Source organism: Aquarana catesbeiana, linkage group LG01 (genome assembly GCF_042186555.1).
Source record: "Aquarana catesbeiana isolate 2022-GZ linkage group LG01, ASM4218655v1, whole genome shotgun sequence".
NCBI lineage: Eukaryota > Metazoa > Chordata > Amphibia > Anura > Ranidae > Aquarana > Aquarana catesbeiana.
In genome coordinates, this window is record NC_133324.1 from 296,332,468 (window position 1) to 296,350,735 (window position 18,268).

General features: G+C 41.3%; 1 protein-coding gene across 1 annotated transcript in view; it reads left to right on the forward strand.

Moving 5' to 3' along the window:
* CHEK2 (checkpoint kinase 2) overlaps positions 1-18,268 on the forward strand; it is a 116,244-nt gene that overhangs the window by 82,533 nt on the left and 15,443 nt on the right. Inside the window, exons 11-14 of the mRNA XM_073629340.1 lie at positions 9,527-9,690; positions 9,850-9,965; positions 11,104-11,189; positions 13,375-13,446. Of these exons, the coding sequence (XP_073485441.1) occupies positions 9,527-9,690; positions 9,850-9,965; positions 11,104-11,189; positions 13,375-13,446 (438 nt within the window). The remainder of the gene's footprint in view (positions 1-9,526; positions 9,691-9,849; positions 9,966-11,103; positions 11,190-13,374; positions 13,447-18,268) is intronic.

The following is an 18,268-nucleotide window of genomic DNA, read 5'->3' on the forward strand; positions in this document are numbered from 1 at the left end:
AACAATGGGACAGCGCTTTGCGGGCGGATTTAACACTTTTTCGGCCGTGAGCGGGGGTTAACACCGCCCCGCTAGCGGCCGCATAGCGCCGCTAAAACGACGGTAAAGCAGCGCTAACAATAGCACTGCTTTACCGCCGACGCTCGCCCGCCCCAGTGTGAAAGTAGCCTAACAAATTTATTCAAGAACATGTTGCAAAATTGATTACAACCCAATGAAAGTCTTAGGAGCAAAGCTAAATGTTAGACAAAATGCTAATTAACAAGAATTCAACTACAGGTGAGTCAAATTAATCATTAAACAGGTTCCAGTAGACAGTTGATTATTAAAGGGCATTACTTAACAGAGAAAAACCCTTCCCATTTCATGCTGTCAGCAATGGCACCACATGGAAAAGAAATGTCACAAGACCTGAGAAAGAAAATAATTTCTTTACACAAGAAAGATGAAGGCTACAAGAAGATCAGCAAAGCTTTACTTGTCAGAATGTATGTCAGAATATTGTAGCAAAAGTGATACAAATATTTAACAAAGATGAAACTGCAATCATCTCACCGAGACGTCCAGGCCATCCACGGAAGTTAACACCTTGACAAGAGCGTTTTCTGATGAGAAGGGTTGAAGAAAATCGCCATGCAAGTTCACTGCCGTTGGCTAAAGAAGTAGAAAGCCAAACTGGGGTCATTGTTTCCCATGACACAATATGGCGTGCACTGCAGAGGAATGCATGGGTGTCGTCCACGAAGAATCCTCTCCTAAAGCCCATGCACAAAAAATCCCGCGTAGAATTTGCCAAGGCCCATGCTGAAAAAGAAGTCTACTGAGACTCTCTACTCTGGCGTGACCAAGATAAAGGCTTTTGGAACTGATGGCTTCAAAACTGTATGGCGTCACAAAGGTGAAGAGTACAAAGAAAAATGCATGGTGCCTACAGTTAAACATGGTGGTGGCAGTGTCTTTCTGTGGGGCTGCATGAGTGCTGCTGGTGTCAGGGAGCTACATTTCATTGATGGTATCATGAATTCACAGCTGTACTGCTATATATTGAAAGAGAAGATGCTACCATCACGCCGTACTCTTGGTCGTCATGCACTTTTCCAACATGACAATGATCCAAAACACACATCTAAGGCCACTGTTGCATTTCTGAAGAAGAATACGGTGAAAGTGATTTGGTGGCCAAGTATGTCTCCTGATCTAAACCCAATCAAACACCTATGGGGAGTTCTGAAGAGACAAGTTGAGCATCACTCCTCATCCAGCATACAGGCTCTAAAAGAGGTTGTTTTTGAAGAATGGAAAAAGATAAATGTTGCAATATGTCACCAACTTGTTCATTCCATGCCTAGAAGACTTGGTACTGTCCTTACAAATCATGGAGGTCATACAAAATACTAGATGTAGTAGTTTTTGTTGTGGGGTGTATTCATTTTTACATCAACTAATTTGAGTAAGACTGAAGATTTTGTAATCTAAGTTATATTATTAACCTTACTTTCATGTAATGAGCTAAACAAATGTTCTAACTAAGTTTTGGCAACATTTTGGAAATTGTTCTTGTGTTCATTTGCGATAATGATTAAAATCTTACTTTTCAAAAGGGGTGTACTCATTTATGCTGAGCACTGTGTGTGTGTGTGTGTGTGTGTGTGTATAGATAGATATATCTATCTATCTATACACACACACACACACACACACACACACACACACACACACACACACATCAAGTAAAATGCACACGTCACCATTTTTCTAGGTAAATATATTTCTAAAGGTGCTATTGACATGAAATTTTCACCACATGTCAAAAACAACCCATGCAATCCATACATACAAAGAAACCAAAAACAAATACCTTCAGAAACTTTATGTGTAATACAATGGAATGACACAGAAAAAACATTGAACATATGAAGAAAGGGAGTTGCAAAAAGGCATGGAAAGCCAAAACACCAGCTGAAATCTATTAGTAATTAGAAAGCAATTCTCCCCCTTGTCAGTGCAAATTAATATCAGCTGGTTCAGTCTCAACTGATGGCCTATAAAAAGATGTCTGGTTACCAAGGTGTCACACAGGAAACATCTCATGATGGGTAAAGCAAAGAGCACTCTCAAGACCTTAGCAACCTTATTGTTGCAAAAATACTGATGGCACTGGTTAGAGAAGGATTTCTAAACTTCTGAATGTTCCAGTGAGCACTGTTGGAGCCATAATCAGGAAGTGGAAAAAACATAATTTCACCATAAACAGGCCACGACCAGGTGCTCTTCGCAAGATTTCTGCAGAGGAGTGAAAATAATTATCAGAAGAGTTGTCCAACAGCCAAGGACCACTTGTGGAGAGTTTCAGAAAGACTGGAATTAGCAGGTACAATTGTTTCAAAGAAAATAATAAGTAATGCACTCATCCCCCATGGTCTGTGTGCATGCTCATCATACAAGACTCCATTGCTGAAGAAAAAGCATGTTGAAGCTCGTTTAAAGTTTGCTAAACAACATTTAGTCAAGTCTGTGAAAAACTTGGAGAATATAGTCTGGTCAGATGAGACCAAAATTGAACTCTTTGGATGCCATAATATACACCATGTTTGGAGGTCAACACTGTACATCACCCCAAAAACACCATACCAACAGTGAAGTTTGGAGGCGGGAAAATCATTGTGTGGGGCTGTTTTTCAGCATACGATATTGGCAAACTTCATATTTTTGAAGGAAGGATGAATGGAAAAATGTACCAAGACATTCTTGATAAAAATCTGCTGCCATCTACCAGGAGGATGAAGATGAAGGGTGGACATTTCAGCAAGACAATGATCCCAAACACAAAACCAAGGAAACTCTCAATTGGTTTCAAAGAATGCAAATAAAGCTGCTAGAATGGCCCAGCCAAATCACCTGGCTTGAATCCTATGGAAAGAACTAAAGCTCAGAGTTAATAGAAGAGGCCATAGAACCTTCAAGATTCGAAGACTGGTATGGAAGAATGGGCCAAAATCACACCTGAGCAATGCATGCGACTAATTTCTCCATACAGAAGGCATCTTGAAGCTGTCATTACCAACAAAAGATTTTGTACGAAGTATTAAATAAATTTCAGTTAGCGTATTCTATACTTTTTCCCTGTGTCATTCCATTTTTATTACACATAACTTAATTTCTGAACTTCCTTGTTTTGGTTTCTTTGTATGTATGGTTTGCATGGGTTGTTACCAACATTTGGTGAAAATTTCATGTCACGTTTAGAAATATATTTATCTAGAAAAATGGTGACGTGTCCAATAATTAATCTATCCTCTACTTATATAATAGTTTTGCCTGCAAATTTGTAATTTTGTATACCAGACAGAATAAGCCAGGTTGGTGGCCTCAGTTTTGGTGAATGCTCTCTTCTCTTTTCCCTTCCCTTCCCTTCCCTTCTCTTCTCTTCCCTTCCCGCATGTTTCCTCTCTGCCAATGCAGCACAGGCTAGGAGATCCCCCACCCTTCCCTGGCCAGATCTATGCTATCAGGAAATTTTCTGATAGAATAAAATGGCAACATCAACACTGTGTAGTGGAATGATGGGGATATGGAGCCTGCTGTTCCTGCTCACAGCCTTGCTTTGTATCCATCTTGGAGATTCCTACCACTCACAGCTAAAATTCTTGAAATTCAGTATAAGTGTGCTATTTTTTTCTTTTAATAAATGTATACCGTCATGCTAATGAGAATCTTTTCTTTTTCTTAAAAGTCAGAAGCTCCTTTACTGGACTTTTCATTTTTGTATAAAGGACCAAAGTTCCTCTTTAAGTAAAAAAGGGTTTTAAGAAAGTAAATTTAATAAAATCACTAAAAAGAAAAATGAGTAAGACCTGCATGTACAGACACATACAAACTTAAAACCGCACGTTGGGTGCAACTGTGCCACATATATTCAGTTTTGCACTGATGCTGGCGTGAGAGCAATAATTCTAAGACCATCATTCACAGATAACCTTATATTGAGCTCTAAAGCCTTTTAAAACATCATCTCTTTTGGGTAGATTCTCTGTTTCCATGGGTGCACACAATTTTTAAGGCTTGAAATCTTTTTGTCAGCGCAAGCTCATCTTTTATATTTTGACCAAAAATTGGGTAATATATTTGTGTGCACTAAAATTAAAGACTAAGTTTACCTTTTGGAACATGTAACATGTTCCAGCTTCTGCATTCTCTCCCGCCGATCCCCCTTCCCTGTGACAGCTGGTGGGGAGTTCCTCTCCCCACATCCGCTGTCACAATTTAAAAGTAACATGGCCCTGTGGGGCTCTGCCCACATGGCTGTATCATTCATTGACAGGGTTCTGTGAATGAATGAAGAACAACTACTGTCGTCCTTCTTGGCCAAAGCTTTGTAGTTCTCAATGAATAATCACATTTCCTGTTCCTGTGAAGTCACGACCAGCTGCTTTTCGTTTCCTGCTTCCTGGTTCCCAGCCTCCTCTGGATCCCTGTAAGATCACACCAGTGCCCCAGGCTGCAAAGGGAAAATAGGACGCCAAATAGGACCTTTATGAGACCCCAGGACTGGCGATTTTCACCACATATTGAACTCATCTAATTTAACCTATCTTCCCTTCCCCTCTATTTGAAGCTGTGGATACCCGATGTTCCATCCTGCCAGCCCTGGCGGCTAAACAAGCGTTTTGAGACTTGTAAGACGTATGTCTTTTCAGGTCCCCTGCTTCCGGTAAGCCTCCTCAGATGCTTTGGTGACGGTCCTGCTATACACTCAGACGTCTCATTTCAATTGATGCTTTACCCCTTCACTCACCAGAAGCCTTCCAAATTTTGTGTCTTCACCAGTTAACCCACAGAGACTGTTGGTGGTGGTTTTTGATTTTCATCAGGAACACATTAATTAAACATTAATGGACTTTTTTGGTTGATTTTTTATCCATTATTTGGTCTTGTCTTCACACTTCACTGGTGTATTGCAATTATTTTACTTGTTATTTTGTAATATATAGTGCACTTACTGTACTGAATCACTCTTTATCTAATTTTGGAGTTTTCCTTGTTTATATGCTGGCCATTGAGAGATGGCTCGAGCCTAATTTCTTGTTTTATATTTTGTATTATTTATACACATAGCGCTACACTGTATGTTTTCCGATTTATTTTACTTCTATCTATGTCTTAGAGATGTGTTAGCCGCTTAGTGTGTAACCATCTTTTAAACACCATTGGAGCAGCGCTGTACCCTTTCCCCCTTTTTTGTAGTTCTCAATGAAGTGCGAGGGTGCTGGTGAGCATCCTCGTCGTTCATTGATTTCTTCCTGCAGTTCAGGAACTGCCTGCCCATATCGGAGGTTTGGGTAGACAGTGTACTGACAATCTACATGATTTCCTGCATTGCACCCGTGATCTGATGATTGCGGGTGCAATGCTTTACAGGTTCCAGTATAAAAAAAAATAACTGCACATTGTTTAACCACTTCCCGCCCGGCCTATAGCAGAATGACGGCCGGGAAGTGGTTCTGTTATCCTGACTGGGCGTCATATGATGTCCAGCAGGATAACATGCTGGCGAGCAGCGATCGCGAGTGCAATGCGTCAGTCTGACACGCCGCATCTCCGATCGTGGTAAGAAGCCTCTAACAGAGGCTTCTTACCACGTGATCAGCTGTGACCAATCATTACGTGAACCAGGAAGTGCTGGTAAAATGCCGGTAAATGGTATTCCTCGGTTCGCGCTGACGGTGAGAGAAACGATCGGCGGCTCTCCCTGTCTCATTGTTAGGGGGGTCTGTGCTGATAATCAGCACATTAATTATCAGCACAGCCTCATCAGATGTGCCACCACAGCTGCCAAAAAGGTGCCCATCAGTTGCCAGTCAATGCCCCCTCAGGATCATCATTACCTCGTCATTCCCTCCTCAGTGCCACCTGTCAGTGCCCATCAGTGCTGCATATCAGTGCCCGTCAGTGCTGCCTCATCAGTGCCCGTCAGTTAAGGAGAAAACAAAATTTTATAACTGAAACGAAGAAAAACTTTCGGTCTTTTTTAGTTTGTTTAGCAATAAATAAAAACCCCAGTGGTGATCAAATACTATTCAAAGTGCGACAGCACTGAAAGCTGTAAATTGTCCTGGGCAGGAAGGGGCAAAAGTGCCTGGTATTGAAGTGGTTATATAAGTCTCCACTCCTCCCATCCTGTACATGTAGAGCGCCGTGGTTTATTATTATTATTCTTATTATTATTTTTTTTTTTTTTTTAGAAAACTGTCAAGCCCCGCCCCCCCATGCATGTTATTCTCCTAGGCTAATGATATGCCCGCTGTGCCTTGTAAGCTATGCACGCCACATATCCCAGAAGGCAAATTTTTTATTTTTTTTGTATTTTCAATATACCTTATAGACCCTTATGAATTCTCCAAAACTGTTATCTTCCCATTCGAATAACAAGACAACCTTTGTTTGAATTACAGTCACAACTCATGTATACACATTGCTGTAACCTTCTACCTATCGGTATAGTTTTTTAACTGTGACACCTGTACAGATGTTGGTGACACCTGTACAGATATTTATATGTATACACATGTATCACTGTTGCATCTCGTTCATTTTATGCATCCTTTTTACAACAAGGTACACATTCAGGCATTTACCCACCTAAGACCTATTCTATCAAATGTTCCTTTTATCCAAACCGACCGGTAACGTTATTTCTCATTTTCATCTTTTTATATATATATATATATATAAATATATATTAAATACATTTTTTATATATATATATATATATATATATATATATATATATGATTTTCACATATTTTCCATATTTTTTTTCACACTTATATTACACATTTTAAATTATGTCCCTAAGTCGTACACTTGCATTTTAACAATTACAGCATATAGCTTTTTAAATCGTTACCTTCCCAGCTGACACTGCTAATTACGGCTCAGAGTGGGCTAATTGTATCCTCTATATAAATGTGATGTGACTGTTAGAGGATCAGCTGATGAAGAAGGCGAGGCCGTGCCTTCAAAACGCGATCTGATTGTCCAGACAGCGTGTGGGCGGCTCCCTATTTTGACAGCCCTGGACCACTCTCACCCAGAGACACACAGCCGATGTCTCCATGAGGCTTATCGAGGCTCCAGCTGCGGCTAACACACGGCGTTCGTGGATCCCTCAATAGAGACTTTCCGGTGGTCCTCTTGTGACACTGCACGTGGAAGCTCCAACTTTTTTCACTGAAGTTTTTAGTGTTGTTTTATACTTGTATACTGAATAAATTCCTAAGTTCTTTAAAGGATTGGCTTGGCGCTTCTCTCTCCTCCTTTTGCTTTCCTTTTATCCCAGGAGGCATAGCCTTTCATTCAGGAAAAGAGGAGAGGGGCCTATCGGCGCATCATCGGGAGGCGCACCTGCTGAAACCGGAAGAGCCGACAGGCCTTCCGATGATGACAGAACAATTGAGCCTGTTCACATTTGTTTTTGTATTTGTCTAATCTTCCTTTAGGTGGCTGTATAAATCAAAGGTTTTAAGACTTCCTTGTGCCTTAATGGACTCCAAGAATAGGAATATTTTGTGAATACAAAAGCCTATTGTTGCATGGATAGCCTGGTACAATCCACTACCTGGTGTGCTGGTTATGTGACTGCATCCTGCAAGCAATCGTGTTACTTCACAGATAATGGTGTCTGCTTGTACCTGAGCTCCTTGGAGATTTTGAACCCTGTAGGACTGGGGTATTAGGAAATACATTTTTTTTTGACTGAGTCTACACAAATATAGCTGCTCCAGAGAAGCAGTGCTACTCAGAAAAATTCAATTACACTCTGGACCAGAAGGTGGCACTAATAATTCTGGTCCAAAGCTAACATAGGATGTGATATATTATTAGTGTTTTTAATGTGATCATTAAAGGTCATATTTAAAGCAGATCTCCAGCCAGAACAGAAAATGAATAGCCCATTAACTACCTACCTACTGGGCACGTTTACCCCTTTTCTGCCCAGGCCAATTTTCAGCTTTCAGTACTGTCGCATTTTGAATGAGAGTTGCGTGGCCATGCAACACTGTACCCATATCAAATTTTTTTCACACAAATTGAGCTTTCTTTTAGTGGTATTTAATCACCACTGGGTTTTTTATTTTTTGCTAAATAAAGACAGAAAATTTTGAAAAAAAGCAAAACTTTTTCATAATTTTGTTATACAATTTTGCAAACAGATAATTTTTCTCCTTCACTGATGTGCGCTGATAAAACACACTGATAGGCTGCATTGATGGTCACTGATGGTCTGCATTGATGAGGTGGCACTGATGAGGCTGCACTGATAGTCGGCAGTGATGTGGGGGGGGGGGGGGGGGCACTGATGAGGAGACACCGGCAGCACAGGTGGGGCACTGATTGGCAGCACTGGTGGGATAATCACAGAGCATGGCGGACGCACAGCGGGATGGATTACGTCATATGATGCCCTCCCAGAACTAGCCAAGTGGTTAAAAGAAGCAAAACCAGCTCCCCCCCATTGTCCTCTGATGGCCAGCAGAATTTAACCCACTCTCTCTGAGACCAGGTTGCCCAGTACCCACCCTAGCCTGTGATTGGACAATTGAGAAGCAACACATTTTCAATCACCATGATTCTTTTCTGTAGAAGAAATGATTTGCTGCTTTTACTGCGTCTTTCTTTCATACTCCAGAACTGCTGTACAGGGATTGTAAGAGACTGATACTAGGTCATATTTGAGGTACTTACACTGCTTACATTTAAAAAAATAAAAGTAAAAAAAATGTAATGATGTATTAACGATTACAGAGCTGCACTGATGGATGTAAACTCAAAATATTTTCTTTTCTTTTTTTTTTTTTTTTTATGTCATAATGTAGAGTATAAGATTTCCTATCATTTGAGCCCAGTCTTGCCACAAAGAGTTAATCCAGCTCTGAGCAATCCTCTCTTATTGTTCAGTGAGAGAAAACTTGACAAACAGAGAAAAATGTTGTCAAATCCTCCCCCTTGCTGTGAGTGACAGGTGATTTGCATATCTCGTGCACTAGCCTAAGACATGCATTATTTTTTAATTCCCACCCCCACTCCTTTCTTCAGCAGCTCTGCAAGGATTGGCTGTTGCACACCTCAGCATGATCTGGCATGCTGAAGTCATGTGGTTACTTTCCTGTCTTTTCACTGGATGTTAGAGATCATAGCAGAAGTTCAGTGTAAGAAATACACAGAAGAAGATGCATATTGACAAGGGGAGTGTAGAGGTGGGCGGGGAGTCTAATGACATCACGACTCCACCCACCGAGCTCCAGACAACAGACCCGCCCACAGAAAATCTGCAGTTTTTCGGGTCTCATAACAGACAGGGGGAGACATTTGACAGGTAAAGATACATGCAGGAGGCATGTATATCCTTATAGATAACCACTATGGCAGTAGTTTAGAAAGGATGACATTGGGTTTACATCCACTTTAAGGTTGAAATGATTGTCTTTAATGTCCTGTTTCAGTATATATTACTGCTATTCTACAGATCACAGACTTTGGCCAGTCCAAAATTCTTGGAGAAACCTTATTAATGAAGACACTATGTGGAACCCCTACCTATTTAGCTCCTGAAGTGCTAAACACAGCTGGCACAGCTGGATACAGTAGTGCAGTGGATTTCTGGAGTTTGGGAGTCATTCTTTTTGTATGGTAAGTATGTTGAGGCTTATTTATTATTTGGATGTAGAAACAAATGAGATGTTATATTAAATCCTTTTTTTTTTTTTAATTTTTCTATTGTTACATAGTAATGACTAATACCAGTTGACAGCTGTGATGTATGTTCTCCGTTATATTTTTGTATTGTAGCCTTAGTGGATACCCACCATTTTCTGAGAACCATAATAAAATGCCACTTAAAGATCAGATCACAGGAGGACATTACACATTTATATCTGATGCTTGGAAGAATGTATCACAAACAGGTATGGAAATGAATGACTGTGCCAATATACTAGCTCTTAGTATCTAACATGCACAGTCAAGTGTCAGGACCTAAAATCTCAGTTTGGTCACAAAACTGTGCCGCAAAGTTACAGCTGGTACCTAACTATTTTGAACCTTATCTGCTGAGATAAAGGAAGCATTATATTCCCTGTCTCCTTTAAAGTGGTTGTAACCCCTTAGATATCCCCAGTGAAGTGAAGGCCCTCAGGTGATACACAGATATGAAACAAATCCTCATACATAAGTTGTATCTGTTTATCTGTCCTCTCTTTCTTGCATCCATTCAGAGTGCTGCATTTTAAAGCTTGGCTGAGAGTTCAGAAAAAAAGTGGGTGGAGAACTGAAATTAGACTCTGCAGAGCTCAGTGAGGAGAGCTCTGAGAGCTGATTGGAGTCAAGAAAAACACCACCTTCACACAGCTCACAGGAACAGAGCTGAGGCTGCCAATTTGCTGGAGCTCCCTATCCTGTCATCATTTTTCTCTTGGTGTCAGGAGAACTTGTTAGAAGTGACTCATGCTGATAGCAGAGGAATGAATCAGCAGACAGAAATGACACTTAATGCTCTTAATTGAGACAAGTACACACTATAGAGGGACATGCTTTGTTCATATTTAATGTTTGAGACTTACTTTAAGCCTAACTTGGCCTAAACTTTTTCTCAGGTAAAAAAATTCTTAGGGGCAGAAAACTCTACCTGCAAGTACCTGTGTCTTAGTCTTCAGATTGTTTGTTTCCTCTGGCACCTCCCTAATTCTAGGTCCATAATTTACATGAAAATTAGATTTCTGGCCCGGGTCTAGATTAAAACCCACTTCTTCCTGGCACTGTATGTACCACCTATATCATCGAACTTTCAAACACCATAACTTCAGTGTGCAGTCGAGACCAATTCAGTTGATAGTTAAATGACAGGGAAGCATAGCAGGTTGATTTGAGGATGAACATGGATACCCCAGCCTCTACAGTGTTTCCTTAGAAAAATAATGTGGGCCATCTCAGGGTCATTTCAAACATGCCTACTGGTTTGTAAATTTGATTCACTGGTTTCTTAATTTCGCATTGATTTAATCCATGATATAACTCAAACCCCTTACAGACAATATATTTTTAAAGCTCTAGATCTTGTGAAGAAACTGTTGGTTGTTGATCCAGAGAAGAGACTGACAACAAGGGAAGCTTTGGAACACCCTTGGCTACAGGTAAGAACACACATTTTTAGTAAGCCAAAATGGTGGCACTGTAGATTAAAATAAACAAGGAGGCCAGCTATCCTGAATAATGTTTGGTGAATACCAATACTAAACCATAATTTACACTGAAAAGTGATGGGAGGGGAAGTGTTAACTGTACTCGAAGAGCTACTATGAAATTAGTTATTTCAATTTACATATTTGGAAAATATGCATTTTGAAAATTGTTAACATGCAGACTAGAGTGATTTCATTTGTCAGCACGTTTCATCAGCTACATGCAAAGGAATACTTTCTTCTGGAGTAGGTGGCTACGTATAGCAGAGGAAAATGTTGGCATTTGACATCAGCCAGGCCCACCATATCTAATATATGTGCACAGTGGGCATATGACAACATTTGACAACTTGTTTTAGATTCTTTTGTTAGCTATATAATATTTTACAAATCAGCATATTAATATATAACACAGGAATTTCAAGGCAATATGGATAAGGACACAGCAGATGCTTATGTGCTTTTGGGTTCTGTTTGTCTAGTTGAAGTCTCATTCTTAACAATAGTTATTGCTTTCATTCGTGTGTGTGTGTGTGTGTGTGTGTAAAATTGAGCTTGAGCTACTGATCTCTGTAAACAAGGTTTATATCAAAGAAGCAGTGAAAACCATGAAAGGGAGCTTAAAACTTTACCCACTGACTCAAAGGATGAATACAAAATATTACTATGCAGTATTTTATATTTACATCAATCTCTTTCACACGTGTAGCTACCCTGGGAAGGTTTTAGACTTCCTAAAAATCATGTAAGGTAAATCTAAATCCAATCAATAAAATCTCAGATGTTTTAACATGGTAAAGCTGACCTTTTATTAAAATGTAACATCTTCTAAATTCTTCCTGTCGCATGTCTTCCTGGTGAAGACTGCATGCTAACACTCTATGCAGGCATGGTTTATTGTTGTCACTAAACCAGTTCAGAGAAATAATGTGTAGCTAACCCTAGACTGAGTGCATGTAGACAGAAAGCAACAAAGGTTGGAGGAGATCATCTGCACAGAGGTACAAAAAAAGGTGAAAACTGCATTGCAGAAATGTAAACTGTATATCTGGAAAAAAAATGCACTACATCTTTTCAATACAAACACATTTCCTCATGGTTTATCTCTAAAAAAGCTGTAAGTATAGAAAAATACCTGATGATGATTTTACCAGAAATCCAGTGTGCTCCTGTTTGAGCTGAAAACACTGCCCCTGCTGCACTAAAATCCCTAGCAGTGTTATCAGACCTGCCTGGGTTACGCTCCTGCTGGATTACACTGGGTTACTGAACACTTCCCCTTATGTCTTGTAGTCAAAGTTATGGAAACGGGGCAGTGCAATGTGTTGACTACAGTCCTGCAATCACCAGTGCTTGCGCTCTCTGCTAATTGCAGTGCTGTAGTTGTGTCTAAGCAGTGGGAGTGTCAGCCTGCTGTAGAGAGACTGTTCCTCTCACACTGAGCAGTAGTCCTTGGATGCAGCCTTCTGATGGGTGTATGACTTTTTTGATACACCTTGATTTTAAGTTGCAGGTTCCAAAAAAAAAAGAAAAATACAATTGGCCTTAAAGTGGTTCTAAAGGCACAACATTTTTTACCTTAATGCATTCCCTGTTGTACCACCCTCTCTGGATCTAGCACCATGCTCGTGTGCATTATCTGCCGCACCCGCTGTTGTCAATCACAGCAAGTGAGGAGGGAGCGGAGCCAAGCTGCTCTGTGTGTTTATAGGTGCACACAGCTTGGCTCAGGAGTGAACCCACAGGTGCGCCCCTATAGGAATCAGCATTCTATGGTGGTGCACTGAGAAGAGGAGGAGCCTAAAGTTCCTTCGGGGGACCCCAGAAGAGGAGGGCTGGGTTAGCTTTGTGCAATACCATTGCACAGAGCAGGTAAGTATAACAATATTATTTTAGAAAGAAAAACAAAAGCCTTTACAACCGCTTTAAAGTATTGGTTAGTCACTCGTTTATTATGTAAAATGTTTTTAGAGATTCCCTTTAAACCAGCTTGTGCAAAACACTGTTGTGATCTTGTGCTTCAGTCTAATATGAATATTTTCTTCGAGCTTTTTAGCTATTGGAACTTTCCCTTTACATTTAGCGTGTTTTCAGTGCAGAATTATTATTTGATGTTGCAATGTTAATTTTTCCTCAGGATGACGACCTGAAAAGGACTGCCGAAAGGTTAATGTATGATGATGCTCACCCAATGCCTCCTCCCTCACAGGTAAATCATTTTTTATTACCAGTTAGATTACATGGTGATAGCCATGGGAGATAATAATTCTTGATAGTTATTTCTGCTTGAAGCGAAACCTGTGTCTTTGTGTATAGATAGATGAATGATTGTCATCCTTTTTAATGTAAATAATTCTGGGGGCGAGGAGGGTTGGACATTGCTTAGATCGCCGAACAAGATTGCGGCAATCTTTCCCCGGAAGTGGGAGCAGATACCTGGATTTGACAGGTATCTGCTCCCCCCTCTCCCCTGAAAGGTGCCAAATGTGGTACTGGAGGTGGGGAGGAATCCAATCCGTGAAAGTTCCATTTCTGGGTTGAACTCCGCTTTAACCACTTGCCTTCCGCCGCACACCGATGTACGTCCAACGTTTGGCAGTGGATATCGTTGTTATGGCAGCAGCTAGCTGCCATAACCCCAGTATCCCCGTCTTCGTGCAGCGGTCGGCTTTCGCTTACCGGAGCAGTCGTAGCGGCGGAGGCGATCGCGTCTGTCTCCCTGCTGTGCCTGGAGATGAGTGAGGCTAAGATGGCGCCCACTCGTCTCCATGACACTGCTGGGTGGAAGCGACGTCAAAACATTACTATCGCCCATACGTCTTAAAGGCACATTTTTTTCAATGTCATTTTTTTAAATTACTTTTTTTTTTTTTATTGCATTTTAGTGTAAATATGAGATCTGAGGTCTTTTTGACCCCAGATCTCATATTTAAGAGGTCCTGTCATGCTTTTTTCTATTACAAGGGATGTTTACATTCCTTGTAATAGGAATAAAAGTGACAATTTTTTTTTTTTAAAACAGTGTAAAAATAAATAAAATCCTGTGAAATAAATAATAAAAATAAAAAATATAAAAAACCCCCGTCCAGACGAGCTCGCGCGCAGAAGCAAACGCATACGTGACTAGCGCCCTCATATGAAAACGGTGGTCAAACCTCACATGTGAGGTTTCGCCGCAATCATTAGAGTGAGAGCAATAATTCTAGCCCTAGACCTCCTCTGTAACGCAAAACATGCAACCTGTAGAATTTTTTAAACGTCGCCTATGGAGATTTTTGAGGGTTAAAGTTTGACGCCATTCCACCAGCGGGCGCAATTTTGAAGCGTGACATGTTGGGTATCAATTTACTCGACGTAACATTATCTTTCACAATATAAAAAAAATTGGGCTAACTTTACTATTGTCTTATTTTTTTTTTTCAAAAAAGTTAATTTTTTCCAAAAAAAGTGCGCTTGTAAGACCGCTGCGCAAATACGGTGTGAAAAAAAGTATGGCAATGACCGCCATTTTATTCTCTAGGGTGTTAGAAAAAAAACAATATATAATGTTTGGGGGTTCTAAGTAATTTACATGTTTAAAACAGGTTTTTTTGCTAGAAATCCAAAACGGGGCTGGTCCTTAAGTGGTTAAAGCAGATTGCACAACACCTGTTCGGTATGGGCACACATGCCAGACTGAGAGAAATAAGTGTTGTAGAGGTCTTTTAACTATCACTTAAACTCTCATGTTTCTATTGCACAAGTTCGCTTTTAGAAAATATTATGTTTGGGGGGATAAAAGTAATCTTTAGCATGTGTGGGGGGGAAAAAAATCTGCCCAGCAGTGAAGGGTTAGGCAAAGCCTGATCATAACTTAACCTGATATATCCTTCACCCACAGAGGTATTATTTTTAGTAGAATAGAACTTGCTTTAAAACAGAAGACACCTAAATCCAAGGTAAGTATAGTAACAAGTCCTAGTTGCAATCTTGGAACACCCAATAAGAAGATAGTATGCGACCGGTCTAAACTACGTGGCATGTTCACCAATGCTAGGAGCCTGGCGGACAAGATGGGTGAACTAGAGATAATGTTGTACAAGGAGGATTTGGATTTTGTGGGAATTTCAGAGACCTGGTTCAACAGCTCTCATGATTGGCTGGCAACCATTCAAGGGTATTACCTTTATCGCAGGGATAGAGAGGGTAAAAAGGCGGGAGGGGTATGCCTATATATCAAGAATAATGTACAGTTGAATGTGAACCACCGCAACATACAGGGATATACAATGTAATACTGACATATAATCACACACATAGCTTGGACTTGTGTCTTTTTTCTTAATCAAAAAAATACCGTTTATTGAGCATTTTAAACATAATAACATACGGGTTAGAAAAAGCATAAGAAAAAATGATAGAGAATATTTTCTTTTAACAACAAGAAAGTAAGTGCAACAGGCACTACATATAGAATGATCACTTTGACATACATTGCTTCATGATGGGTTACAAGGGATGTCGAGCATGCAAAAGCTGATGAATACCATATTTATGAAGGCTAAGTGAGTAAGACATATTATTTGTGTATGAGACTAGGGGGTTGAGCAAGGAGATGCATCCTTAATCTGTGGCATTGCAGGTGGAGGAGTCTGTAAGCCATCTGTCCCATATTTTGTGGTACTTGTTTGGACAGCCCCTGTGGGTATACAATACTTTTTTATAAGGAAGGGTGCTATTGACAGCTCAAATCCATTGCTGCAGCGTGGGGGGGATTCCCTCAGCCATAATTTGGCAATCTGTAGCCTAGCCAGGAATAAAGTTTCTTGCAAGAATATGTTTAAATATTTTTCGCTTTCAGGTAGTGAGAGGAGTCCCAACACACACTGTCTGGGGCACACGGTCAGTGGGGAGCCCATGCGGTCATGAAGGAATTGGACCACCTGAGCCCAGTAGTCCTGTATAGCGGGACAGGTCCAGAGCAGGTGGTAGAAGGAGCTGGTGGGATGATTGCATCTGGGGCATTTGGGATTGTGTCCGGGGTTATATTTGGAGATGCGATGGGGTGTTAGGTAGGACCTATGTAGGATGTAGAGGTGGGTAAGGCGGTCTGACAATTTAGGAGATACGGTCCTGGAGATAGCAAGTGCCTCCTCCCAGTCTTTGTTAGATATTGTGCCCAGGTCGGGTTCCCAGTGGGTTTTAAGTAGGGAGGCAGTGGTTTGTGCCACGGGTAGCGTAAGGTAATTATAGATCTGGGAGTTTTTTGGAGTCTGTCCCGGAAATTATGTCCACCAGTAGCATAATTTCAAGGATTGGGGTGGAGTCCCTAAATTGAGTGTTAAGTGCATGGCTAAGTTGAAGATATCTAAAAAACATGTGGTTAGGTAGAGCAAAGTTCTCTTTCAGGGCTTGAAAGGATTTGACCGTCCCATTGGCTATTACTTGCGATAGATAAATAATTCCCTTGTCAATCCACAGACCATGGTCAGGGATGGATGTCAGTCAACTCTGGCATTTGTGGGTTGTTCCATAAGGGTGTGTGTGAGTGAGGGTCGGGTGCCCCGCTGAGACGCATGGCAAGTTGCCATATTTTACAGTGGTGGAAAAGCATGTGATGCCTGTTAATGGTGCGGAGCAAAGGGGGGGGGCCGCAGAACAGAGTCTGAAAAGGATGGGCTATTGAGCCGGGGATCTGGGAGCATATTAGGGTGGAGTATCTCTCCTTATCTACGTGGTTTATGTAAAAGAAATGGGAGAGTTGGGATGCTATATAGTATGTAAAGAGGCCTGGTACTGCCGCGCCACCAAGGTCAACCGGGCATTTGAGAACCCACCACGGCAATTTGCGCCGGGAGGGGCCCCAAATGAAAGTATTTAGGATTGATTCCATGGATTTAAATATTCGTTGAGGGATGTAGAGCGGGGCTTGCCAAAAGATGTAGAGTAATTTGGGGAGTATGATCATCTTGACTAGGTTTATTCGACCCATAACCCCAAGTGGAAGACGGGACCATGTTTGTGTTTTGGTTTTGAGGGTTGAGTATAAGGGTTCAATGTTAAGGGCGATATAGTCTTGTAGGGAGCAGGAGACCTGGACACTTAGGTATTTAATGTTACTTGTTCTAACTAGTGGGAGCAAAGCTTCGTCAGCGGTGGGGACATCAAAGTCTAGGGGGAGGATTTGAGATTTAGCCCAGTTAATTTGCAAGCTGGAAAATGCTCCAAAATCTGTAATTAGCTGTAAAGCCGTCTGAAGGGATGGGCCAGCATCTGCAAAGTATAGGAGCATGTCATCTGTGTATAAGCTAACTATCTCTGTCAGACATCAGCATCTGAAACCATTAATGTTGGGGTGCTTTCTGAGAGCAATGGCTAGAGGTTCTACAGCCAAGGCATATAGTAGTGGTGAGATGGGGCAGCCCTGACCTGTACCGCGGGAAAGTGGAAAGGAAGGGGAGATTCTACCGTTTACAAGAATACGTGCAGTAGGGGCCTGATATAGAAGCTGGAGCCATTTAATAAATTTTGGGCCAAATCCAAATTTGTGAAGGCACTCCCATAGGTACCTCCACTCCACAGAATCAAACACCTTAGCGGCGTCGAGGCTAACCACTACTCTGGAGCCTGCGTTGTCATGATGGGATTGAAGATCCATGTGGAGTCTCCTGAGATTGAAGGCCGTGTTTTTGTTGGGCATAAACCCAGTTTGGTCGGGGTGGATGAGATTGAGAATAACTTTGGGCTAGAATTTTGGCGAGTATTTTGACGTCCAGCTGGAGGAGAGAGATTGGCCGATACGATTCGGGGAGATGGGGGTCCTTACCAGGTTTGGGTATCAGGACGATGAGTGCCTCGCCCATAGAAGCTGGGAGTGTGTCCGTGTCAAATATATGGGAGTACAACTTACATAATTTAGGGACAAGGATTTCTCCGAATTGGTTATAGAATTCTAGGGGGAGTCCGTCAGAACCGGACGCCTTGGACGCAGGAAGTTGAGCCAGGGCCTCCGCTATACAGTCCGTAGTGATAGGGGCATCTAATTGAGCAAC